Source organism: Amia ocellicauda, chromosome 13 (genome assembly GCF_036373705.1).
Source record: "Amia ocellicauda isolate fAmiCal2 chromosome 13, fAmiCal2.hap1, whole genome shotgun sequence".
Lineage (NCBI taxonomy): Eukaryota > Metazoa > Chordata > Actinopteri > Amiiformes > Amiidae > Amia > Amia ocellicauda.
Window position 1 is genome coordinate 37,436,727 of NC_089862.1, and position 26,439 is coordinate 37,463,165.

Here is a 26,439-nt window from a genome sequence, read left to right on the forward strand (position 1 = left end):
CCGTCAGCAGGGGGGGTGGTCAACAGGTGGGTCTGTCAGCAGGGTGGTCTGTCAGCAGGGTGGGCCGCGCTCCGTCTGTGATCAGGGCCCGTTCCTCCGCACAGCTGCCACCAGCACAGATCCCATTAGATCAATCCTGTGCATTACGCAGATTAAAACCACTTTACAAATTAATGTTTTACGTAAAAGCTGAGTTATTGATTTTTCTCTCCGTTTCTTCTCGAGCGTTCTGTACAGGAGGGATCTCTGCTGTTCGACATACACAACTCCCAGCTGGTCTGTACTGGATCTTAAACCTGAATTCTGACAGACTGTGTCCATCTCCAGTCCCTTTATCGAGGAAGTCCCACACACTGACCCAGCTCAGTCACAGGCTGGAGATACGAGCTTGTCAGCTGCCCCTTAGGTTTGGGTCTGAAATCGGGTCACCACAGGCCTGCCAGGGACCCCCGGTCTCCCCACTCACAGCCCCACTGGGTTCTGCAGTAGAGGGTCTGAAATGGACACCTGGTTTGAACAGCATTATTGGCCTGATTTCCCATAGCTGGTAGAAGTTCAACTCTCTTATGTTTGGCAGTTTTTCCAATTCTGATGATTTATGGGTCTTTTTGCAGCCATTGTGAGTTAGAGAGGAGCCGTCTGTGTGTAACAGCGACTAATAAACCCGTAAACGCTTTAGCAGCCTTGGCAAATCAGCCCTTGTGCGTTTAGACCCGGTGTGTATATGTATCTTCCCCGGGCGTGGTGGGAATCGAGTTATAGAGCCCCCTCAATCGATACGATCAGTGTAAAGTGGTGCGTTTCGAGGGTGTATCGATACAGGACATGAGAAGCTGTGCAGATTGTTGTTGTGGAGCTCAGAGCTGGGTTTGTCCTTTGTCAAACGAACACAACCTGCTCTTAAAGAATGATTCCTGCTAACGGCCGTAGCTTGGCTCATGTGTGGTGATCTGGAAGGACTCGGTGCTGCGGCTCTCCTGCAGACGTCAGGAAAAGGGTTTAAATATTTACTGACTATTGACTAAAAGCTTTTCCAGTCCGGAGGCTTTCCTTCCGCTGCTAAGTGCCCGTAGCTGTAACAATCGCTGTGAGATGTTAAAGCCACTCGCTCTTCCTGCGCTGTTTATCTGCAGAGGTTTGCAAACTGTCCGTGTCAGTGGCTCTCCGAGTCGAGTCATGTGATTTGTTCTGCCATTTTAAAGAGACAGGCAACCCTTAGTGTGAATGTGTCTCCTGTCACTGCAAATGTTGCAAATGTAGAGGGTCTTTCACGCTTGACAGTCACTCTCTTCATAATGCTGTCAGTACCAGGGTCCCAGCAGTGTGTGATTCATGCATGTTTTTCAAAGCTCTTGACCCTTTTCAGGAGGGTTAAGCATATTTCTTCTTTTTCTAATTGGACTTTTAATTGGAAGTTCTGTTCTGTTTACATTGTGTTAAAATTCAGGCTGAAGAAATGCAATAAACACTGCATGGCGGATCACAAAAGAGCCCATTTGCTCTCGAGTCTCCCTTCGTTTGAAACCTTCATGACGTCCCTCTGATGTGTTTACACCGTCAGTCTGACCTGAGAGCTGCGATTGTGTGTGGGGCTGCGCTGTTTCTGTCTGATGTCACAGTCTTACTGACAAGCGATTGAATGCGCTGCTCGCTGGGAAAGACTATGACTCCGATCGCTGCATTAGAGTGGTGTAAATGGCAGAAGGCTCTGGGAAACACACTGACTGATGATGCAGGGAGAGAGGGCTGCTGCAGTGTGTGTGTGTGCGTGTGCGTGTGTGTGTGTGTGTGTGTGTGTAGATGCTCACGCTCACCATGCCTCTCAAGGTGCCAGCAGGCTTTGTATCACTGCGCTCCTCAACGCCCAGGCGGCTTCAGTCCTGGGCTGTGCTTTGGTGCAGGATTGTAGTTCTGCAGGGCTGGCGTGGGCGTGTGCCCTTGGTGTCTGCGTGTGTGAGTGTGCATGCGCGTGTGTGCGGGCGTGTGTCTGAGCGTGTTATTGTGTTATGAAAGGCCGCAGGGAGAGTCGCATCCACTCCACCGCAATGTGAAATCCGCAGGCAGGGTGGGAGGGAGGCTGAAGCCACACAGGGGTAAATATAGCACAGGGCTTCAGCAGGTTCAAAGGCACTTGTGATCCACCAGGTTTGCTGCATTTCTACAGCGTGTGACCTGTCCAGAAAGAGAGGCGTCTCTGAGTGTCTCAGCCGAGTGTGTGCGTGTCATAATATTAGACACACACAGACACACGCTGCCCTGATTGGACTGTTTGTGCTTTGTGAAACATGTGATGGAGATTGGCTGTCCTGTCCAGACCCACTTATTTGCATCACCACAGTGCACTCTTATGTCATTCAGAATTAGCAAACTAACTAGGGCCGTGATGGATATGTCATGGAAAATCAAACTGAAGGGATTAAATAAACATTATGCACAACGAGGCGAATAATCTTCATCTGCTCCCTCTAAGAGCGGACCGCGGGCGACGCCGGTATGACCAGACCGCAGTAAAGAGGGAACAGAGCCCAGGCAGTCCAGTACCCTGAATAAAAGCCCAGTCCTGGGATTGAGACCGCCAGGGACAACAGCTGGGCGTGCGGAAGTCATGTGACGCATCCATTACTCGCACACATCTGTCACTCCTCCAGTGAGCTGCAGCTAACGGCCCCCACCGGCACACAGAGAGACCAAACCAGTGTCTGTGCCAGCTGGGAGGGTGGGGCAGCTTGTGCAGGTACCAGACACTGAGTATTTAGAAACACACGGGGCCTCGCTGCTCGGCTCAGGGGATGGGCAAACGAGTGACACAGTCGGTGCACAATACAGTAAGCACACATCCCAGTACATCCCAGTACAAATGAGCTAACGAGTTCAGACATGATGGTAGACAGAGACAGAGGGTCCGCGTTTACAGTCCCTTCCTGTTTCATTACAGAGCGACATAAATTAAATTTAGTTAAATTCAGTAATACAATAGCTGTGCTTATGCTGTGAAACCATCCCTTTCCTCGCTGTGCGTTTTCATCTCCAAGGGAATTGCATTATTTACAGCATGTAATCGATGTATTTCTATTTATTAATTCATTCGCTTTTATAAGAACAATTGGCACACAGTCACACAGACCCTCCCTGCACTGCCTGGCGTGTATTTCAGCTCATTAGTGTAACGTCATCCCTTCCCCGTCTCTCTCCCGCAGTCTGACAGCAACACGAGTTTCCTGCGAGCCGCCCGCGCCGGAAACCTGGACAAGGTGCTGGAGTATCTCAAGGGAGGAGTGGACATCGGCACCTGCAACCAGGTAAGGCCCGGCTCCGTGCTTCAGCGCCGCACTGCCGTGGCTTGGGTTGGGACCCTGCGTGTGATATCTGTGTTTTCACACTGTGCCGAAATCTCATCTTGTTGTACAAAACCGGTATCTGTGTTTTTAACCTGATATGATGGCAATTTATATATCCTTCAATTATGTACAGATTTGGCACCATGTCCTCTAACTCCCCTGGGTCAAAGGATCTGGGGGCTTCGTGCTTTCCAGCTGTTTCCAGCCGCTCACAGCCCAGGGACAGCGACTGTCAGGGTGTCCTGTGTTCCTCACGCCACGGACACGGTGCCAGCTCTCACTGACCACATACGATTACCAATAATGAACACGCGAAGCCTCACTCATACAACTGCTCTCTTCAAAATGCAGATTTTAACTCTTTAAGAGAGATAACTCTTTAAGAACGCCCCGCGCTCCTTCAGAATGAGCAGGAGCCTTTATTTACGTGCTGGCGTGGGAATCTGTATTTCATTTACTCTCTGCAGTGTAGTGTGGCACCATGGTGTTTCTACCGGCTCTGGTTGCCAGTTCTGCCATCGCTGGTCACGAGGATTGTGACATGACAAAGCTCTGCTCACGACAGTCCGGAGTCTCTTCTCATCAGTCATTGCGGTGCACATGGAGCGGCACGCTTCATTTCTGTGCCTTAATTACGTGTGCGGCACAAAGACGTTGGCCACGATTTACATAAAATAATTGTCCCGTCGTAATTTCACGCTGGGCAGGTAAAACCGCGGACCATGATTGGAAACCAGCATTTGTGAAAACTGATCTCAAATCACAGCCGTCCTGGAGCCCCAGATGAATACTGTCAATTAGTATTAATATTATTATTAAAACCGATCATAGTCACCCCCAGAGTAATTAAACAGTTTTTACATCATAAACCCTGTATCATATGCAAATACGAGCCCAATAAGGAAAAGACTAAATGTGGTAGAAGGCACCTTGTTACACAAATATGAGTCTGTGACACTCGTGTCCCCAACAGGGGTTAAGTGTACTGTAGTACAAATACAGTGAAGTGTAGTGTAGTGTTCCATGGTAAAACATTATGGCAGTATGGTGTAGGATGGTAAAAACCTGGCGTAAACAAGCGCTGATTCAGGGAGCGGCCGTACAGACCTGGCGTGACATCAGGGGTATTGATTTCCTTCAGCTGACCTCAGCCCTTAATTGACCCACAATATAGCCTCGTGGGAAATCAATACTGGAGGCAGAAATCTGTCGGACCAGAGTATTTATTCATGTGTTTATTTATTGTCCTGTCAGTCTGTGTCTTAAATCTTACTTTTGACTTTCTGACTCTTCCACTGCGAGACGGTACATGTTTCTGTGTTGAAGGGAAACTTAAATATCGATGTCGATTCCTGCTTTAATGGTTCTCAATCGTGTCTCACCAGCAGTGAACAGTGAACAGATACAGTTAACTGTCAACTGCATGTAAAGCCTATCACTGCAGTCATGTTTAAACACACACAGGGTTTAGTGTGTTGTGAGCAGTTCGCCCTCTCAGCACAGCGCCCCGGATCGTAAAGCACACCTGCCCTGTGAGGACAGCTGCTCCAGGGGCCACATCTCATAAACACGCTAAGAAATAAATAATCAACCGGCCTGGCTTCACATCTCTGTAACTCAGCTCCTCTTGGCTGCGCTGGAGTTGCTTGGCATCCTCTGGGTCACACGGTGCGGTTAATGAGGTCCGCCGGGCGTCTGCTTTCTTCTTCCTGCCTGGTCAGGGTGTCGGTGGCCCTGAGAGCCGGGCTCGCGCTCGGGCCGGGGCAGATGGGCCTCTCCTCTGTCGATGCGTCCCGTTGTGCGTCGGCCAGCGGGCTCTGAAATTATAGAGCCGTGACCTTCATATTTTGGCAGGAGTCGGTGCCCCGGCAGTTTCACACGGAGGAGTCAGTGACTCTGCAGGGAAATGGTTTCAAATCGTTTAAAAAATCATCAAGACAAAGAATACTTACATACATACATACATAAACAGATAAATAAATGGATATAAATGGATAGATCAATAGTGTGGCAGGAGAGAGCGCCGCCACTTTAAGAGTCGCTCACAGCCTGTCGGAACTGCGACACTAAATTGACCGATTGGCAGCATGAGAATGTGGCGCATTGCTGTCACATGTATGTTTGGCCAATCGGTCAGGTATCCCCCGGGCAGCGTCACGCCGTGTTTCAGGAGCCTCAGCTGCCCTGGCAGAGGGATGGTGTGTGGCGCAGTGAGGAGTGAAACAGCAGGTCAGCTGTAGCCAGTAGACGTGAGCGAAGGTGCTGTCTGTTTTGTGTTTTTCTGTTGCAGCCCTTGTGAGGTTTGTTTTAGTTCATTTGAAACCAAAGTATGATTATATAGAATAACCTCTGTCTGAGCCTCTGCTGCAAAGACATCTTCCTCACAATACAAAGATTGATTGATCTTCTATCTGTTATTAAAGTCATCTGTATGTCTTGTCAGTTGCTGTAGTGTTTCGGTGCTCCCTCTCTCTGGTGGGAAAACCTGCACCCATGTAGAGGACACATGACACGTGTTCAGCTTGATGTCCGTCAGTTGTGCACTCATACACACAGACCGTGACTGCAGAGGGAGCAGAGGAGGGTTAGATAAGAAACGCCTGCTCCACTGTCTCCATCGTGCCTCTGAATTATGACCTCTTGCGTCGCCTTATATGTCAATATAAACCACACACGCAACTCGACTTCGGCTTATTGCATTCATCGCATTTTATTTCCCCTCGAATGTAAACCGCGTTATTATCTGCGCAACGCACAATACGGCTGTCTGGACAGGAGCCACAGTGCTGGGCAAGCAGTCTTTGCCGGCGGCCGGGAGGGCCAGTGACATTGGATATCGACTCGGTGCCTTTGAAAAAGAAAAGAAAAGAAAAGGAACACAAATCAAGAGAGAATTATTGAATTGGGCTGCAGAGAGAGCCTTCAGAGGCATGGAGACCAATCGGAGCGTGCTCGGACTGCTTCGTTCGCACTCCTCTCTCTCTCTCCCTCCTGGAGCGATTGAATAAAAGGCCTGTGCGGCTTCACATTGGCAGGCAGTGAAGGCCGGTGAACGCCTGACCGCACAGCATCATGGGAAGGGCCTGGCATGTCACTCAGCCTCTCGACGGGCAGCAGAGGAGGAGGAGGGGAACGAACATATCAAACCGCCGCAGTGTGTTCAATGCAGACGCCGTTTTAAAGAGACGTCAGTAAACAAGACTGTTGGGAGCGTGTCGTTGTGTGTAAAATTGTAATATTGTTGTTGCGTGTCTCTCCGGCTCTCTGCTCAGACGCTGCCCAGTGTGGGACAGCATTCCTCCCCTCCAGCCCCCCCCGTAATCCCCTGGGAGTGATACTGAGCGTTAATCTTTATGTTTTTGAAATTGTCCTTCAGGTTCCCAGCGCCGCACCGTCACAAAACAACAACAACAACAACAACAATAGCGCGCTCAGTGTGAAGAACAGTCCTCACACACTCGGGTCTCGCAAAAGACTCATTCCTCTTTAAGATATTCGATTTGTTGATTGTATAGACCTTGGTTGCGATTGTCTGCTCTTTCACGATTTTCAGAGTTCGGGAGGTTGTGATGACTGATACAAAACCATTCCCCAACTACAGCTTGTGCTTGGGGTGTATTTGTTTTTGTGCGAGGTTTATATTACATATACATTACAGATTTTAATTAGTTTTTAATGAAGACCCTCACTCTTGATATGCACTGTTCACACTGTGGGGCACTTGTGTCCTGACTGTGACAACACCCCCGCTGGACAGTGTGGGGTATTTATTCCTCGGACCCCTGGCCCTGTCCTCTGCTGTCTCCTGGCCGCCCCCTGACCGCTCTGTCTCTCCTCTGCAGAATGGACTCAACGCGCTGCACCTGGCCGCCAAGGAAGGCCACATCGAGCTGGTGCAGGAGCTGCTGGACAGAGGCTCGGCCGTGGACTCTGCCACCAAGGTACCCGTCCCCCCCGGCCTCCTTCATTTAATTAACTCCTCCCTCCTTCACACACTCCCTGTCTCTTCCTCCACCCTCCCTCTGTCTCTTTCTGCCTTCCTCTATCACACTCTCTACCTCCCTGCCTCTCTTAAGCCTGATGTATGCTTCTGCGTCTGCATCTCTGTGTACATGCGCATAGCTGTCTGCCAACACACTTGCACGTAAGGTTGGCACGTGGATAGGGGGCAGTGTCACATTAACACATCGCAATCTACAGAAAACGAAACCCGATTTCTATGGTGCACCTACGATTGTATGGATGTAAATCAACACACACACAAATTGCCATGTTGCATCCGTATGTGCAGATCTATATTGTTTTGCTAATGTTGGCTAGAGACTAAACACTAGAAGCGCCATAGCTGCTTTTGTGCGGCTTTTGCAATTCAAAAGTAAATACTAAAATACTAAAATGACTAAATATTTGAATGAAATACAAACACAGTTTCAGCTGTAAACTCCTCAAACTTAAGCTATAAATACTTACTTCTCCAACCGCCAAGCCGCAGTTTATGTGGTAGACTATACTGGATATAATATAGGCGATATATTCATTATTATCATGATGTATTGTATTAGATTTGCACCTGCTATAGCTCTCGCCTGTCTGTCCCTATCGGCTCAGCAAGTTTCTAACTCTCCAGTGGAATTCAATCTTGATGTCATTGCAAACCCGGGTCTCTGGATCGATGCCTCCATCAGTCACTGTTGAGCATGATGCCAATTCTTTAGGTGCAGGGCTGGCGACAGGTGGACTGCTGCACAAAATGTATTTTTCCTGACATCATTTCATGGACACACTGCACTCGGGTGTTCATCCTGTCCACGGAAAGCAAAGTACATTTTACTTTTCGTCCACAAAATTGCCACACACGAAATAAGAGGGCATTTCGTGGGACAAAATGTGAATTACGTGCACAAAATGATGAATGACACAAATGGCGCCCCATAGTTTTGTGAGACCTCTGCACATGTCCAGGCCAGTCTGTTAGTGCGACAATGCGTGTCGTGGCTGAGGAGATGCATTTAAACACTTTCGTATGTCGCCTCACCGTTTCTCTGCCCTGCTGCAGCGCCTACAGACAGACATCGCACACCGGTCGCCCAGCACTGAGCGACTGTCCGCGGCTCTCAGAATCTACTGCTATCTATCTTTGCAGAAGCATAAACCAGGCTTTACACAGCCTCACTCTGACGTCCCGTCTCTGCCTCCAGCGGTGCATTGTGGGCCGGCTGTTTGCTCATCTGCCCACTGAGCAGTCGTGTTGTGGAATCTCAGGCTCCTGCCACCCTGCCCCACCCTGCGCCAGCCTTACCCCACCCCACCCTGCCCTTCCCTCTGGTCTGCTGTGTCCATGTGTTGAATTGCTCGGCCTCCCACCTCCACAGACCCCTCCGCCCCCTGCCCACTCCCCACTCCGCACCCAGAGCTGGAATCTGCCACCGTGACACATTACCCACAATCCACCTCAGCGCCGAACCTCGATCGCCCGGCGAACTCTCCTCCCAGATACCAACTCAGTGATGGTTTTCTTCCACTAATGAGCGGCGACGGCAGTAATTGAGGAGGTGGTTGTTGTGAAGCACGGCCGATTCGCTGAATAAAACAGGCTGAGGATGTGAACCAGCAGAGTGACGAGTGTTGTTTGTGCTTTTGCCTCAGGACTGTGTGTGTGTCTGATGCCGTACACTCGTGTCACTGAATGGATGTGTGTTCCGCGTGTGCTTTCCCACAGAAAGGGAACACGGCCCTGCACATCGCCTCGCTGGCGGGGCAGGGGGAGGTGGTGAAGGTCCTGGTGAAGCAAGGCGCTGACGTCAACTCTCAGTCCCAGGTAACACGCCGGGAACACGTCTGTCTGAAACGTCTGGACTCTGTACAGGAGACACTGATAGCTGGGTAACCCTGACCCTCGACTCTGAGCCTTTAACTTCATTGTAATGCAAACCTGGAGCTGGGGAGCAGGTTAGGGTCAGGGTTACACAGAAATCCTATCCTTATCGGCTACACTTTGCCTTTAAAATTGCCAGAAGCGAACAAAACCAACCAAAACACAAAGCCACACCCAGACAACCCATGCAGCATTTAAGTGTGTGTGTGTATGTGTGTGTTGCAGAACGGCTTCACCCCGCTGTACATGGCAGCGCAGGAGAACCACCTGGATGTGGTGCGCTACCTGCTGGAGAACGGAGGGAACCAGAGCACGGCCACGGAGGTGAGAGAGAGAGAGAGAGAGAGAGATGGAGAAGGAAGAGGAAGAGGGATGGAGAGAGGGAGTGAAGAAGGGATGGAGGGAGAGAGCTGAAGCGAGGGAGGGAGGAAAAGATGGAGGATGGGAGAGGGATGGAGGGAAAGAGTAGGTTTGAGAGAGATGGAGGGTGGGAGAGTTAGGGATGGAGACAGAGGAAGAGATAGGGAGGGTAGGAGAGGGAGAGGGAGGGACCTAGGAAGAGTGAAAGAGGCAGGTAGGGAGAGAGGGAGAGAGTGGAGGAGCAGCGGAGGTGAGAGAGTACGCAGGGAGTGTTTAGCTGTGTGTAACTCTTGTGTTCATTGTACTGTTGAGAAAGTGTAGTGTTTGAATCAACTGTTAGTCTTGTGAATCTGTTAGACTGACAGCAGTATGTGTGTGTCTCTCTCTCTGTGTCTCTCTATGTCTGTCTCTCTGTTTCTGTGTCCCTCTGTCTCTCTCTGTGTCTCACTCTCTCTGTCACTGTGTACCCCTGTGTATCTCTGTGTCTCTCTCTGTGTCTCACTCTCTCTGTCTCTGTGTCCCTCTGTGTCCCGCTCTGTGTGTCTCTGTCCCCCTATGTGTGTCTCTCTCTCTCTCTGTCTCTCTGTGTCCCCCTGTGTCTCTCTCTGTCTCTGTGTCCCTCTGTGTCCCTCTCTGTGTGTCTCTGTCCCCCTATGTGTGTGTCCGGTGCAGGACGGCTTCACCCCGCTGGCCATCGCGCTGCAGCAGGGCCACAATCAGGTGGTGTCCCTGCTGCTGGAGAATGACACCAAGGGCAAGGTGCGCCTGCCCGCCCTGCACATCGCTGCCCGCAAGGACGACACCAAGTCCGCCGCTCTGCTGCTGCAGAACGACCACAACGCCGACGTCCAGTCCAAGGTGAGCCAGCTGGCCCCTGGGCGGCCCCGGGGCTCTGTGTCGGTGGTGCTGTTGTGCTGTCGTGCTGTTGTGCACACGCATGTGCTGTCTGCGCCTGCTGCATGTGGGAGACTAATCATACTAATAATGACATTTTCTCCAGTGGCTTGAATTTATGTGCGAGTGTGCGTGTGCGTGTGCGTGTGCGTGTGCGTGTGTGTGTGTGTGTGAGTGTGTGTATGACATGTCTATCTATCTTTCTGTCTGTCTGCCTATGAATCAGTCTGTCTGTCTACCTGTCTTTCGTCTATCTGTGCTTCTCTCTGCCTGCGTCTGTGTGTCCCGCCGTCATTTATTCGGTCTTTGCATGTGATGGAGACGGCGGTGTTCAGTGTTGCTCTGTTCCTGCCGCATGGGCTTGTGTGCGGATTGAACGGCGCAGATGTTGCATGCAGCTGTGAGACGTATCCAAGGAGGCGGCGGGGGGCAGCACTGCTATCTGTGTCTTATAACACGTTCTTCCCTTCCTTAATGCTGCTGCACCAGATGATGGTTAATAGGACAACTGAGGTATATATATATATCTCTATATATATATGTGCATATGTGTGTTTAGACCTGCGTTAGACTGTGCGTCATAGAGGGCGTGTCTCTAGCGCCGCCAGGAGCACATGTCCCGTGGTGTTGCATGATGGGTCTCCAGGGTGTGTCTAAGCACAGGCCTCCATTGTTTCACATGCATGGCTGCGATGGATAGTTCGTACCTGAGAACCCCACACCCACTGTCCTCCGTTAAAGATGTATAGTTTCTCTTTCTTTTCTTCCTTTCTTTTCCTTTATTTTCCCATACAAAACAGGTTTCTTTTTGATTCAATATTCATAATAATTAACGTGGGTTTCAGGAGTTTTATTGGTAACGATCAGGTCCTGCAAACCCATGCATTACTGTCCATTAATAACTGATAAACAGCCTTGCTTTTCCACAATGCATTTATATACAATATACTCGTGTCAACACACTCTAATGAGTGAGAGCAGGGACTCGGGGTATATAGATACAGTGTATAGGTATGTGAACTGCATATATATTAAAGCACGCCCTGTTCTAGCTTTAATCCTGTATGTTCTCTTGCTCTGCACATCATTGATAGCAGAAAATAGGCTTTTGTGTATTACATTTTCATATGAGAAATGTGTTTGTCTGTGTTGAACCAGAATCGCCTGTTTCTGCTCTACGATAACTTGTCTGTAAAACTTGGACTCTTGGATAATCTTTTAACTGTATCTGTAAACCCACTTCCGCACAATCAGACTATATTCATATATATATGTATATATAAATAACATGCATGTTCCAGGAATGGGCTGATGACCAAATGTGATACACAGCCCCTGTAGAAAGTCTGCACCTCCTTGAGCCTAAGAGTTTCATGCATTAAAATAAGGATTTTTTCCACTTAACTACACAACACACTCCACACTGTTCAGGGGAAATCTGTTTATATATATATATATATATATATATATAATACAAATCTGAACTGTCAGTATTGGATAAGTCTCTGCCCCTGACAGAGTTCATACTTGGTGGAAGCACCTTTGGCAGCAATGACAGCTGTGAGTCTGCGGGGATCAGTAACTACATTGACCAGGCCTTTGATATGTTTTTATACCCATCCCCAGATCTGTGCCCTTCAATAACTATGTCCTGGAGTTGTTTTGAAAGCTCCTTGGTCCTCAAGGTTGAGTCTTGCTTTGAAATGCTCTACCCATCAGAGGGAAGCTACAGGAGCTGCTGAATTTACCCTGTAATCATGCGAATCACTACAGTTTAACACAGGTGGAGGCCATTAAACTTTAAAAGTTTAAGCCAATCACTCACAAGCTAATATAGCATTGCTAATACAAGTGGGTGGACTTTTATCCAACCAAGCTACTTCAGTTTTTAGTTTTCATTAACTACCTGCAACATTCTAGAATATGTTGTTCTCGTTCATAGCTGTGGGCAGGGTGTGTCGATGAATGCAAATACCAAATCATGTTTGGATCATTTCAATTCCTGGCTATAAGGCAATCCTGGGGAATGTTTTGAAAGGGGGTGCAGACTTTCTATAGGCGCTGTAGCAGCCCGGGCCATCGTGCCGTGACCCCCGACGCCTCTCACAGATGCAGCGAAGGAGTGTGTTCGCTCTCAGAGCTCTTGTACTTGTGTGTGTCACCTCATAATCTGCCTTGAGACTTCGCTGTGTCACTCAAGATCTCCATAATGTAGACAAGCTGCCTGTAAGAGATCTGGAGGAGGTGTGGGTCACCTGCGCCAGGTACAGTAAAGCCATTAGCTCTGATAGCGTCCGCCGTGCCGCGTGGACCGCGGCGTCTCGGCTCGCGTCCCGGCCTTGTGATCGCTCTGCCTGTCTGATGATGTACCTGGTGCTCTTGAGACGAAACTTCAGATGCATTTCTTGTGTTCATTAGCATGTTGCCAGAGTTTCTGTTGCACCATTACCAGCATTGAATGTACAGTTTTAACCATCTGAGCAGTCGCGGTATTCCTCACATTTTTGTAAATAATGTTTTCATATTAAATCGGACCATGTCTATCAGAACGGAAAGGTAAGGCAAGCATTTCACATTTTCAATTGCTCGGCAATATCAGTTTTCATTACCCTAACTTACTACATGATCTAGCTTATGGTGGCTTAGTGCACTTTCGTTTTTCATTAATTGTTTAATTGGCTGGTTTATATACTTTCTTTTCCCCCTTCCTGTCTTTGTATTAACAAATCCTTGTGTATCTTGATAGTAGATATCTAGTCTTCATCAGTTCTTTACGTTTGGTTATGATTTATATTTTTGGTTCTTATGGTTAATTAAAATATTGAGATGTTTCCTTTTGTTTTGAGTTTTCTGTTTTGTTTTTGTAGGTTTTCAGAGTGTTGCATGGGAGCCTTTTTTAAGTGTGTGTGCGTGAGCGTGTGTAAGTGTGTGTGTGTGTGCCCTAATTTTCTCAGTTGAGTTTCAGTTGGTGTTTTTTTTCCTCCGTTTGGGGAGTTGACCCTGTCTTTCCGTGATGCTTAGTGTGATGCTGCATGAGGGGGAGGATCGGTGAGCTGTGATTGGCTGCGGAGCTCGAGCCAGCGCTGACCCCCTGTCCCGCCTTTTCTTGCAGAGCGGGTTCACGCCCCTGCACATCGCAGCTCACTATGGCAACGTCAACGTGGCCACGCTGCTGCTGAACCGCGGCGCTGCGGTGGACTTCACGGCCAGGGTGAGCGTTTCTTACACCGCTTCTGTTTACTTACTGCAGCGCTGAGACTGAGGCATTAACTTCCTCCGCAGATTGTAGAACAACCATGACCCATAACAAGGGTCGCACAGAAACAGCCGTGGGCTTCTGAATGCGACTGAGATACAGTTTAAAAAGCCACGTGATGCACAAGGCCGGCTCTTGACATAAGTGTGACCCAATCATGTCTGTTTTAATACCTTGGGCTTCAAGGCATTCAAGACAGAAAACAGGAGACACTTCTTCACACAGAGAGGCGTCACAATCTGAACAAACTCCCCAGCGATGTGTCTGAAGAGACAATTTGGGAACATTCAAAAACAGACTGGATAGGATCCTTGATCACTTAGTTATTAATGGACACCAAACGAGCACGATGGGGCGAATGGGCTCCTCTCGATTGGACACCTTCTTATGTTTGTCTGACCTGGCCTGTTGTTAGTGTTTCACTGACCTCTGACCTCTGACCTCTGCCTCTTTATCGCTGTAATGTAACCGCGGCCCATCTCTCTGCAGAACGGCATCACCCCGCTGCACGTGGCATCCAAGCGTGGGAACACGAACATGGTGCGCCTCCTACTGGACCGAGGAGCACAGATCGACGCCAAGACCAGGGTAAGTGCCCCCCCCGCTGCCCAGAGACCCCCGGCCTCCTCTCCACTCCCTGTGCCCCCACGGTGCCAAACCTATGAACACCAAGGAGGGTCCGGGTTCCGGCCCTCAAATTAAAATGCAAATGCAGTTAACAACACAACAAAAGACAAACACAACTCCAGTGGCGTGACCGTGTTGCCAGAGCAGCTGCAGAGATGTGAATAATGATGTCATAACCGCGTTTGCATCTTGTGGTGGAGAATCGTGTCGAGAGATTCTTCATTTAATTAGAAACCCAGTTGAATACACACTGAAGTGCACAACCTGCTTGTGTGATTGTGTGTGTGCGTGTGTCTGTGTCAGTGTGTGTGTGTGTGTGTGTGTGTGCTTGTGTCGGTGTGTGTGTGTGTGTGTGTGTGTGTGTGTGCTTGTGTCGGTGTGTGTGTGTATGTGTGTGTGCGCTTGTGTTGGTGTGTGTGTGTGCTTGTGTCGGTGTGTTGGTGTGTGTGTGTGTGTATGTGTGTGTGTCGGTGTGAGAGTGTGTCGATGTGTGTGTGTCTGTGTGAGTGTGTGAGTCAGTGTGTGATTGTGTAGAGGCCCTGTATTAACCCCGCACTGTCTCCTCTATGCAGGATGGTCTCACTCCTCTGCACTGTGCGGCGCGCAGTGGACACGACCCGGCCGTGGAGCTGCTCCTGGAGAGAGGGGCACCCATGCTGGCCCGGACCAAGGTAGGTGAGGGGTTGTGCCCCCAGCTACACAACTCATCCTGACAGCAGGACAGTGTGGCCCCAGAAAGTGGCTTCAGCCCTGAGACCACAAACACATTGAGTCCCACGTCTCCGGCAGCACGGGGTGACACACAGAGACCACGGGCAACAACACGGCCTGTTCACCTGCTGGCTGTGTGTTCAGATATATTATCTATTGATTATAGATTTACTGGCAGATGCCCTTATCCAGGCAGGTCTGTAGTTGTCCAGTCTGGTTTGGGTGATTCCTCGAGTCCCTTGGCACTCAGATACGCTCTGTGCCGAGCCTGTCCATCTGCCCTTCACAACAAAAGGCTGGGACAGAGCCATTACTCACCCCGGATCAGAGGCTGTAAAGTGTGTTACTACATCGGCAGGAAGTCCCGTCCGTCCGCAGAGCCCATTTAGCCATTACTGTCAGGCCCAGTTAGAGTCTGGCATCTAATTGATTCCCAGAGGAGTTGTACAGCCGCTCTGAGGGCTCTGTGTCGCTCTAAGAGCCCAGGGCAGACGGAGACGGAGGTTTTGGTACAAAGAGATTGACACTCTGTCAGTTAGGAAGAGACGGGTCGCTCACTTCCTGTTTGACTCAGGGCTTCATCGGCACATTTCCCATCAGGCTGAGTCTTTGTGTTTTGTGAGTTTGTGAGCTGAAACTAATCCAGCTGAACACAACGGAGCCAGGCTGAACACTATGTCCTGTCCCCTCAGAACGGGCTGTCCCCACTCCACATGGGCGCGCAGGGGGACCACGTGGAGTGCGTCAAGCACCTGCTGCAGCACAAGGCCCCGGTGGACGACGTCACGCTGGACTACCTGACCGCGCTGCACGTGGCGGCACACTGCGGACACTACCGCGTCACCAAGCTGCTGCTGGACAAGAGGGCCAACCCCAACGCCCGCGCACTGGTAACAACCAAACCCCATGCCCCAATACTGCACACACAGCAGGGTGAGCTTCATAAACTGCACACACAGCAGGGTGAGCTTCAATAACTGCACCCACAGCAGGGTGAGCTTCAATAACTGCACCCACAGCAGGGTGAGATTCAGATACTGCACACACCGCAGGGTGAGATTCAGATACTGCACACACCGCAGTATCGGCCTGAAAGGTGCGCATGTGACCTGCTTTCTGCTCTTCGTTCTCACTGTGTCCCGAACAGAACGGCTTCACTCCTCTTCACATCGCCTGCAAAAAGAACCGTGTCAAAGTCATGGAGCTGCTCGTCAAATACGGGGCGTCCATTCAGGCCATCACTGAGGTACGATCTGAGCCCGTCGTTGTGAAGCGTGAGTGCGTTTATGATGAGGACACACAACGCTGACGTTTGCCCGCTGTCTCCCCGCAGTCCGGCCTGACCCCCATCCACGTGGCCGCCTTCATGGGGCACCTGAACATCGTCCTACTGCTGCTGCAGAACGGAGCGTCTCCCGACGTCAGCAACATCGTAAGTGGACACTCTTCTGTCTGTCTGTCTGTGTGCGGGGAGGGAGAGAGCCTTATCGTTCCGGGTAAATGTGCAGGGAGGCTTTACAACCGTGCGTTCAGAGAAAGACAAAGACTTCTGCGGGGAGCGCAAGGTGTGCCGGACCCTGTGGGAAATCAGTCGATGCACAATCCTGGAGATCTCTGGAGAGCGAGAGCGGAGACACTCGCTGAGCTCAGCAGCAAGGAGTGCAAACGAGGACAGCGGGGATGGACTGAGCTTCTGCCCTCATCGTCATTATTATTGTTGTTATTAAAGAGAGTGTGAGTGTGTAGTCACAGTCATAGCAGTGTGTGAGAGAGAGTGTGTAGTCACAGTCGCAGCAGTGTGTGAGAGAGAGTGCATAGTCAGTCGGCCTGTGTGTGTGTGTTCCAGCGTGGGGAGACGGCTCTGCACATGGCGGCGCGGGCGGGACAGGTGGAGGTTGTGCGCTGCCTGTTGAGGAACGGGGCACTGGTGGATGCCAGGGCCAGGGTGAGGACACGCCTACCGAACACGCTACACACACGCTACACACGTTGCAGCAGTATGCAGTTTGACTCCAGTATAGAGGCATGAGGCCAATGAGCAGTGCAGGGATGTGATGTGAGTCGTGGTCAAGCCTGGAGGGGTGAGATATAGTCAACCAGGAGACGCACCATGGAACCAGGAGGACTCTGTACTGTGTGGACGCTGATCTGCTGGAGGTGTTCATTGCTCAGGTCTCTCTGTGCTCCTCCATGGTCCTCTCTCTGTCGCCAGAGAGATAACCAGGGAGCTGCTGCACAGACACTAACGAGTCCCAGCAGACTCACCTGGCGTCCACAAGCAGCTCAGACTCCCAGGAGAGACACCAGGGCGGCACTGGTATTGAGGAACACAAACACACACACACAAATATGTCAGTGCGCGTTCCCTATTTTTTAACATTACATAGAAGAGAGAGACAGAGAGAGAGAGAGATAGATCTTTTTTCAGGACAGTTATGATTATAACATCCGAGCCAAACAATCCAGAACCCGGACTGTGATCGTCATTTCACTGCTCTCAAGCGTGCAGTAATCTGCAGTATCTGTTACACTAAGACATACAGACACACACAGCTCAGTGTGGGACAGGACAATAGATCGATCTTCTCAATGTCTTATTGCTTTATTTTAATGACATATTGATAGTTTGTGGGAAAATGACTTGGCAGGGAGTGAGAAAAATGATTTATAGGAAGGTACAGATGCGCACACACACGCACACACACACACACAAGAACACACACACACACACACACACACACACGTACACACACACACACACAAGAACGCACACACGCACACACACACACGCACACACACACAAGAATGCACACACACACACACACACAAGAACGCACACACACACACACGCACACACACACACACGCACACACAAACAGATGCTGTGACCGTGTGCTCTGTGTGCAGGAGGACCAGACGCCCCTGCACATCGCGTCGCGGCTCGGTAAGACGGAGATTGTGCAGCTGCTCCTGCAGCACATGGCGCACCCTGACGCGGCCACCACCAACGGGTACACACCGCTGCACATCTCCGCCCGTGAGGGGCAGGTGGACGTGGCCTCCGTGCTGCTGGAGGCCGGAGCCTCGCACTCCCTCGCCACCAAGGTGAGGGTCTGATCTTTCACAACGCACTGTGCTCTGTCCTCTCTGTCCTCTGTCCTCTCTGCTCTGCTTTCTGTGCCCCACCTCCTCTCTACATGGGGGGCCGTGTGCAGAGCAGGCTGCGGTGGCGGATTGTGCAGTGCAGGGCATTGTCTTGCTGCACAGCGCCCTCTGCTGGCAGAAGAGGGATCCGTCACCGTGCTGTGACTGCAGTGTTCCTGCAGGAGGGAGGGGCCGGAGCGCTGCTAGCAGAGGGAGGGAGAGAGAACAGCCTGTGGACCTGGGGCAGTGCTGTGCTGGGCAGAGAGGAGGGAGGGAGAGAGAACAGCCTGTGGGCTGTGTTTTTAGGAGTGCGCTCCTCCTGTGTGTGAGTGACAGACGGGCCTGCGCTTCACTGCACTGATGAGCTGCAGCTCTGCGGAAGAGTGCGGCTGCTCTGATGCTGCCTGTCTGTATCGTTGTAATCCGGGTCCCTCTCAACGCTGTGCCTGATCTGTTCTCTTGTCGCTCTTGCTCCTGCAGAAGGGCTTCACTCCGCTGCACGTGGCGGCCAAGTACGGCAGCCTGGACGTGGCCAAACTGCTGCTGCAGCGCCGGGCCTCCCCCGACTCCGCGGGCAAGGTGAGCCACATACCGACCCCCGGACATGCCCCGGAACTGGGGCCACAGATACAGACCCCTGAGACACGCCCCTGGCACTGGAGCCACAGATACAGACCCCTGAGACACGCCCCCGGCACTGGGGCCACAGATACAGACCCCTGAGACACGCCCCCGGCACTGGGGCCACAGATACAGACCCCTGAGACACGCCCCCGGCACTGGGGCCACAGATACAGACCCCCAGAACACACCCTGGCGCTGCTTGGCAGGAACTCACTCTGAGAGCTTCCTAAAACACAGCAGCCCTCCTAGACACCAGGGCGCACGGCTGTCCTGCTGCACAACTGCGCTGTTGCAAGCGTTGTGTTATTGCTAGAGTAATGCTAGAGTAATTCTAGAGCAATATTAGAGTAATGCTAGAGCAATGTTACTGTCGCTGTTTTGAACCCACTGCAACACACGGCACAGCAGGATAAGATACCAAACACACAAGAGGAGGAGATACAATCCACAGCCCTGTGTTTAATCTCATGGAGGCTTTATTTGATGGTTCGCGCTCTCGGATGTCGAGAGAAGTCCAGCTCAGTCTCGGCGTGTTTTGTCAGCCCAGATGTGAGTCGTGTGTGATCTGGTGTGGGGGTGTGACTGTGTCTGGGACCCCCAGAGCACGAGACTGACAGTATTTAATATTTCTTTATGTTGAGGCCATTCTGACAGCGCGGATTCCGGTAAGCCCTTTTTACAGTCATTCGGGTTTTAATGCATTCATTGTATTCTTTCTAAGTCTTTTTAATTCCAGTCAGTAATGAAAACAATCCGATTTCTCCTTCTTTTTCAATTAATAAGGAACCACAGAATAAACCCACCGCCGCTTGCGTCATACATTAAACACGTAACCCTTTTCTAACACGCCGTCCCCTCTAACCCCGCTTGTTGGCTCTTTCCTTTGGGCTAACGGCCGCTTGGCTCGGCTAACGCACTGACTCTGCGCTTCCCTGACAGAACGGCCTCACCCCCCTCCACGTCGCGGCGCACTATGATAACCAGGCGGTGGCGCTGCTGCTGCTCGACAAGGGGGCGTCACCCCACGCCACGGCCAAGGTGAGGACCCCGCCCCCCCCCTGGGAGAAACCAGGAGCCACAATATCAGGAATCAAAACCCATCTATCTCTCACTCACACTCTCTTATCTGTCTAGCTCCCTCTCTCTTTCTCTATCTGTCTGTCTCTCTCCATCTGTCACTCTGTTTCTCCCTCTATCTCTCTCTCTCTATCTATTGGTCTCTCTCTATCTGTCTGTCTATCTATATGTCACTATCTGTCTAGCTGCTTTTCTATTTCTCTCTCTCTCTCTCTCTCTCTCTCTCTCTCTCTCTCTCCTCTCCTGCTGCTGGTCTCAGTGATTGGCATTGTCAGTGTCATTGGTATAATTACACTGCGTCGATCTCACTGTAAATGACACACAGAGAGTGGCCTGTGTGTAGGTGTGTAGTTACTCTCTGTGCTGTGTTTGCACGTTGTTGTCTGTGTGCGTTTGCGCTGCAGAAATGGGGGTGTACTTAACACTGTAGAGTGTGTTAATCATCCTGCAGACGCAATAGAAAGAGAGAGGGTAGAGTGAGCCAGTGCGTCTGAACACTGAGAGGACGGGGTTGTTTAGGGGGTGCTGTACACAGCCTGACTTCCCTGTGACCCTGTGACCCCTGTGACCCTGTGACCCCTGTGCCCCAGAACGGATACACTCCTCTCCACATCGCGGCCAAGAAGAACCAGATGGACATCGCCACCACGCTGCTGCAGTTCGGCGCCGAGAGCAACATCCTGACCAAGCAGGGCGTCACGCCGCTGCACCTGGGGTCCCAGGAGGGCCACGCCGACATGGTGGCGCTGCTGCTGGACAAAGGGGCCAACATCAACGTGCCAACCAAGGTACAGCACAGCGTAACACACACAGCGTAACACACACAGCGTAACAGACACACAGTGCTCATGGGTCTCATACATGAAGTCTCTGGAAAGCCTTAAGTGCAGAGTTAGATCTCGGAAAAGGAGTTTGGGCTGGATTGGGTTGTTCATTGATTAATGACCTTGATTAATTAACTCAGAGCTCAGGGTGGAATGTAAAGCAGGAGAACTCTGGCCCTCCAAGGCCTGGGTTCGCGGGCAGAGGGTCCTCCATCCAGGTCACTGTGTCCATAGCTGTACGCCTCTCCTCTTGTTGCTTGACCGTTCTGTGAAAGGAAGCGGGGCAGATGTCCCTCCCAGAATGCACCTTGTTTATAAACCAGTAGATCTGTCCGAGAGGAACGAACCGGCCCCGTCACAGAGCTCTCCCTCTGTGCCCGACTGCGCTCCCACACGCCTTCCACATGCCTTCCACACTCCTTCACACAACGTCACACAGCGCTCCGACATGCCTTCACAGAAAGTCACGTGTACAAGGGCGGAAGGGCTTCCTTTCGTTGCTTTTTGTATGACAACATGCACACAGCAGGGGTTTAAAGTGTCCTGTCCTGTGACTGACCCTGTGGTGACCGTTGCAGAGCGGGCTGACTTCGCTCCACCTGGCGGCGCAGGAGGACAGGGTCGCCGTCGCAGACATCCTGGCCAAACACGACGCCAACCTGGACGCCCAGACCAAGGTACAGAGAGATCGCCGAGCGTGAGAATTATGTCAATTGATGTTGTTCCAGGAATATATTTACCATTGAAAGTGCTAGATCTGTTAAAAAATCTATAAATATATATACACATTTGGAGACATTTCTGAAGGCCAGTACCAGAAGGGTTGTCATTCCACTGGACAGCAGTGTTTGTGTCCCTGTCTCTGAGCCTCTGTGTCTCAGGTCTCTGTGTGTGTTTTAACATCCTCCCTCTGCGCTGCAGCTGGGCTACACTCCGCTGATCGTCGCCTGTCATTACGGCAACATCAAGATGGTGAACTTCCTGCTGCAGCGAGGGGCCAACGTCAACGCCAAGACCAAGGTAACGACTTCACATTAGTGGACAGCCCTGAGGTCCTGAGAGCGGGATGCTGCACCACACTGCCTACACAGTGTATCGGAACAACGGGGACTGCCGCAGGAGAGAATTCATCTCGGGGGTTCATTAGGGCCCAGGCCTCGTGGTGGTCTCCCCTCCAGGATGAGAGATCTGAGGTCAGAGGTCAGTCCTCTCTAACGCTCTCTCTCTTGCTCCAGAATGGATACACCCCTCTGCACCAGGCCGCCCAGCAGGGCCACACCCACATCATCAACGTGCTGCTGCAGCACGGGGCCAAACCCAACGCCACCACTGTGGTGAGTCCCCAACGCACTCTGTCCCCAACGCACAGTCTTCTACTCACACACTGTCCTCAATGCTCTCTGTCCTCAATGCATACTGTCTCCAACTCACACACACTCCCCATCGCATTCCGTCCCCAACGCACTGTAGCCAACGCATTCTGTCCCCCATGCACTCTGTCCCCGACGTACACTTTCCCCAACGCACTCTGTCCCCAACTCAACACACAGTGTCAATAACACAAAGACAGTGTCAATAGTACGCACCCTTTTCCTCTCCTCAGAATGGCAACACTGCGCTGGCCATAGCCCGGCGTTTGGGCTACATCTCGGTGGTCGACACGCTGAAGGTGGTCACAGAGGAGGTCATCACCACCACCACGGTGAGCGATGCTGTCCGAGACGCCGGTCACACACTGTGCTGCAGGGGCAGTTTTCATTACACCTCGGGGCTTAATCACTTAATTGGAGTCTTAATTAGAATAAGAAGTCACCGCCGCTGCTTAATCCAGGTCTCAATCAGGTGCTAATTGAAAGGTGCCTATAACTGGAGCCAGTTTGCAGAGGCTGTTTAATTTAGACACGTGTGTCTGCGCCGCAGAGAGGTGCAAATGCCCTGGCATGGTGTCTAAGCCCAGCGCTTCCCTGTCAGTGTGGCGTGGGGGGGCGGTGGGGACGGCCTCTGCCAGGAGGATATAAATAGACCTGGATATGAATTAGTGATGAAGACGGGGCAGACGACTGCGCTGTGAATCTGTCCCTGATCTCCGGCTGCCACTCAGAGCCTCGAGAACAAAGACGTTTATACAGCAGCCTCTCGGGATCGGGACAGGAAACAAGTTTAATTAAAAATGCATTATTATTTATTTCTTATTTGTTGTAGCACCTGTTTAATTGATGTTTAATTGACAGTGCGCTCCCTGTGTCCCCAAAGAAACAACGAAGTCAGGACATGTCCACCTCTTGCTCATTTAATTCAAAGCCATTGGGTTACAGGAGATGAACAATAATAATAATCTATTAATATAGCATCATAAACATCATTATTATTATTATTATTATTATTATTATTATTATTATTATTCATAGCATGCTAACTGATAGATCTTCTGGACATTTTTAAATGAAGTCAACGTGATCACTTAGGTGTCTACTCTCCTAGAGGCTTGCAGAGTGTGTGTCCCAGTCCGCACATTGTAGAGGCCTGTCCCTCAGTCCCTGCTGCCAGCGCCCTGTGCTAACCTGCCACGTTCCTCCTGCAGCAGACTGTGACGGAGAAGCACAAGCTGAACGTCCCTGAGACGATGACCGAGGTCCTGGACGTGTCTGATGAGGAAGGTGAGCGAGGCGGCGCTGCTCTAGGCGCAGACGCACACGCAGATGCACATACACACAGATGCAGACCTGCAGCTGCAGTCCAGGTGTTTGGCAGCTGCCTGTGCCATGTAATCAGTTTGGAGTGCTGTAATATTTATTCTCAAAAGCCTCTTATCCCTAAACGTATCAACCCGATGTCCACGGCTGTAAAACAAGGTGATGGTTCCCAAAGAGACATATTTGTCCCAGTTGGAGAGAGAGTTCTGTGAGACGGGAACTGCAGGGAGATTTCCTTCATATTGTCATTTTACAGGTTGTACATGTTGCACGTTGTCCTGCAGCGTGTAGACAGTGTGTAATGTCCATTGTGTCCCACAGTGTGTAGACAGTGTGTAATGTCCATTGTGCCCAGCAGTGTGTAGACAGTGTGTAATGTCCACTGTGCTCCGCAGTGTGTAGACAGTGTGTAATGTCCATTGTGCCCAGCAGTGTGTAGACAGTGTGTAATGTCCATTGTGCCCAGCAGTGTGTAGACAGTGTGTAATGTCCATTGTGTCCCACAGTGTGTAGACAGTGTGTAATGTCCATTGTGCCCCGCAGTGTGTAGACAGTGTGTAATGTCCACTGTGCTCCGCAGTGTGTAGACAGTGTGTAATGTCCATTGTGTCCCGCAGCGTGTAGACAGTGTGAGGACGACCAGTTCACTGATGGAGAGTCTATCGACCTGGAAGGTACAGCGCTGGGTCGGGTCCCTGGCTGGAACCCAAGACCCGTGTTGTGACTAATCTTAACCGCATGTGTTGTGGTGTGAACCGAGAGCCTTACTGCCTTGTGTACCTGGCGTCATAAGCACTACTAACCACAGGGCTGTGAGGCGGGGACGCTTCTCTAGAGGGACATGGGCCGTAACATGTGTCCTCTGTGTGTGCATGTGTGTCTCTGTGTGTGCAACATCTTACAATTGCAGAGACAGTTCTGTGACTTTGGATATGAAAATACTTTAAGTGTGTGTGTGTGGGTATGTGTGTGTGTGTGTGGTCTCTAAGACGATGTGAGAGGAGCTCTGCATCTATGTTTTAAGAAGAGCATCTCAAGACCACTGAGATACGTCCCAAAGAAAAACTAGAGCAGAACTTGTCCTAAAATCAGACGCTGCGCTGGAGTGGGTCGAGCCCCTGCGCTCTGCTGACACCGCACCTGTCCTGCCACAGTCCTGCCTCCCGTTACTCGAGCCCCTGCACGTCAGAAGAACGGCAGCTTCCTCAGTCGTGTCTCAGTTTGGCACCGAGTCGCGTTTAGCTCTCTCTCAGTGACAGCTGGTCTAACACAGTGTGTGGAGCTGCATGATGGACTGTTTAGTCTAACATTCACACCGAGTCAGGAGTTGCAGCACAAAGCCATAAACAGCAAGAGCGCTGACTGCGGCTGCTTTCCAGAACATCGTGGAAGTGTGTGTGTGGGTTTGCTCATCTGTTTATTTTGTGCTCAGTCTGAGTGAGTTTCTGAGTGGAGTGCGTTCTGGCCACGGCTGGAGAAAGGGGTTTCAGTCTCCATCAAGAGCTGCGTGTTGGGAGAAGCCAGGCGTCGGACGCGTGAAAAAGCAGCTTTATTTAGACACAGTATATTCACCTAATGTATATTCACACCATGTATACATACAGAGCACAGTGTCACTCTTACACACAGCGCTGGAGAGAGCACGATCAGGGAATACAACTCTCTCTCTCTCTCTCTCTCTCATACATATAGATCAGGATTATAATGTTATTAACATTCATGTTGATCTTGTTCACTGCATCATTGACTGTAGATTGTTGTAGTTATTATTAGCTATATTAGTAGGATTTCTACTGTAGTCCACCCACTTCAGTTCAAGTGAACAGAGGCTGGCCCTGTGTTCTAATGATGGGCCACAGCCATCAGTTGTTGGAGTTTTCCTTTTAATGATCTGTATTTTTTGTTTTAATTTGTTTTGTTTTCGACTCTTCCTCTTGCAGGAAGCCAGTACGGTATTGACCGCCGAACGCCCCTGTCCCTCTACAGTATGTCCCTCTCCGTCGCTCCAGCTCTGTAGCGCCCCCTTGCTCTGTGTGGCAGTAGTGACTTCCAGCCCTGCGGTAGTGAGACCAGCGCTGTAGAGTCTCTTCAGTCAGAGTGTGTCAGGCGGTAGAGGCTGTGTGTGTGTTGTGAGGAGCTGTGCCCTCGCTGGCGTCGCCTCAGACCTGCTGTGTGAAGGCTTGTGAGCCCAGAGAGTGCAGCACCTTAGTGCACAACAGGACCCTAGCAGCTTGTGTGTTTGTGTGTGTTTTGTGCATCTGGTTTTGAAATCTTTCATCAGAGATTTTTTTTGTTCTAAAATGCTGTCCGATGCGATCACTCACAACGCAGGCCTGCTTGGTCCTGTGGGAACCGAGGCAAGGACATACGTGACAACCTCCCCTGTAGCTTCAAGCATGAGCAGCAGGAGGATGAGTCACAGGGCTGCAGTACCGTCCCTTCATCTGACAAGCGTAGCCATCAGGCTCGGCAATCAGCCGTCATTTACTTTCTGTGCATTAATATGTATATCAGTTGATTTCATACTAAGACTAAGCAATATTCATGACCAGCGTTTGTGGGCCTGGGCCCGTATGCATAAAACATCTCAGAATCACACTGAAAGTTAGTTTAGGAGTAAAATTACTCCTCACTTAGAGTAGGAGGTAGAAGTCAGTCATAAAGTCTCTTACACCTACTATTAGCTGGGAGTGGGATCCAATCGTAGGAGAAACGTTTAGCTAATTTTCACAACAGTTTAGGTGAGAATACAACTCACTGTGACGCATTTTCTTCATTTTTTGAAGAATATAAAACACGAGATCACATGTAGACAAGCAGAAGCGAAAAGCTTCTAAATTTGTTTATAATTTGACACACAATAAAGTGTTTCCCCCTCATTCCTTCATTACGAGGACGTAATATGGAATTAAAATGCCAGATTCATTTCACATTCATAATCACAAATATACATAAAACATCTTAAATTTGATCACTTATCCTTCCATTGTACAGAGGAAACTGTCCACAGGTGGAA

General features: G+C 50.6%; 1 protein-coding gene across 28 annotated transcripts in view; it reads left to right on the forward strand.

The window, feature by feature from the left end:
- LOC136766930 (ankyrin-3) overlaps positions 1–26,439 on the forward strand; it is a 144,274-nt gene that overhangs the window by 80,695 nt on the left and 37,140 nt on the right. For 14 of the 28 annotated variants that reach the window (XM_066720841.1, XM_066720848.1, XM_066720840.1 and 11 more), the window contains exons 2-24: positions 3,198–3,299; positions 7,181–7,279; positions 9,058–9,156; positions 9,439–9,537; positions 10,246–10,431; positions 13,580–13,678; positions 14,213–14,311; positions 14,923–15,021; positions 15,754–15,951; positions 16,209–16,307; positions 16,395–16,493; positions 16,908–17,006; positions 17,969–18,166; positions 18,686–18,784; positions 19,769–19,867; positions 20,497–20,694; positions 21,309–21,407; positions 21,652–21,750; positions 21,966–22,064; positions 22,334–22,432; positions 23,312–23,387; positions 24,041–24,097; positions 25,364–25,408. In XM_066720841.1, coding sequence (XP_066576938.1) covers positions 3,198–3,299; positions 7,181–7,279; positions 9,058–9,156; positions 9,439–9,537; positions 10,246–10,431; positions 13,580–13,678; positions 14,213–14,311; positions 14,923–15,021; positions 15,754–15,951; positions 16,209–16,307; positions 16,395–16,493; positions 16,908–17,006; positions 17,969–18,166; positions 18,686–18,784; positions 19,769–19,867; positions 20,497–20,694; positions 21,309–21,407; positions 21,652–21,750; positions 21,966–22,064; positions 22,334–22,432; positions 23,312–23,387; positions 24,041–24,097; positions 25,364–25,408 — 2,545 coding nt within the window. The remainder of the gene's footprint in view (positions 1–3,197; positions 3,300–7,180; positions 7,280–9,057; positions 9,157–9,438; positions 9,538–10,245; positions 10,432–13,579; positions 13,679–14,212; positions 14,312–14,922; positions 15,022–15,753; positions 15,952–16,208; positions 16,308–16,394; positions 16,494–16,907; positions 17,007–17,968; positions 18,167–18,685; positions 18,785–19,768; positions 19,868–20,496; positions 20,695–21,308; positions 21,408–21,651; positions 21,751–21,965; positions 22,065–22,333; positions 22,433–23,311; positions 23,388–24,040; positions 24,098–25,363; positions 25,409–26,439) is intronic. The other 14 variants (XM_066720846.1, XM_066720862.1, XM_066720852.1 and 11 more) reach the window with 7 other exon arrangements.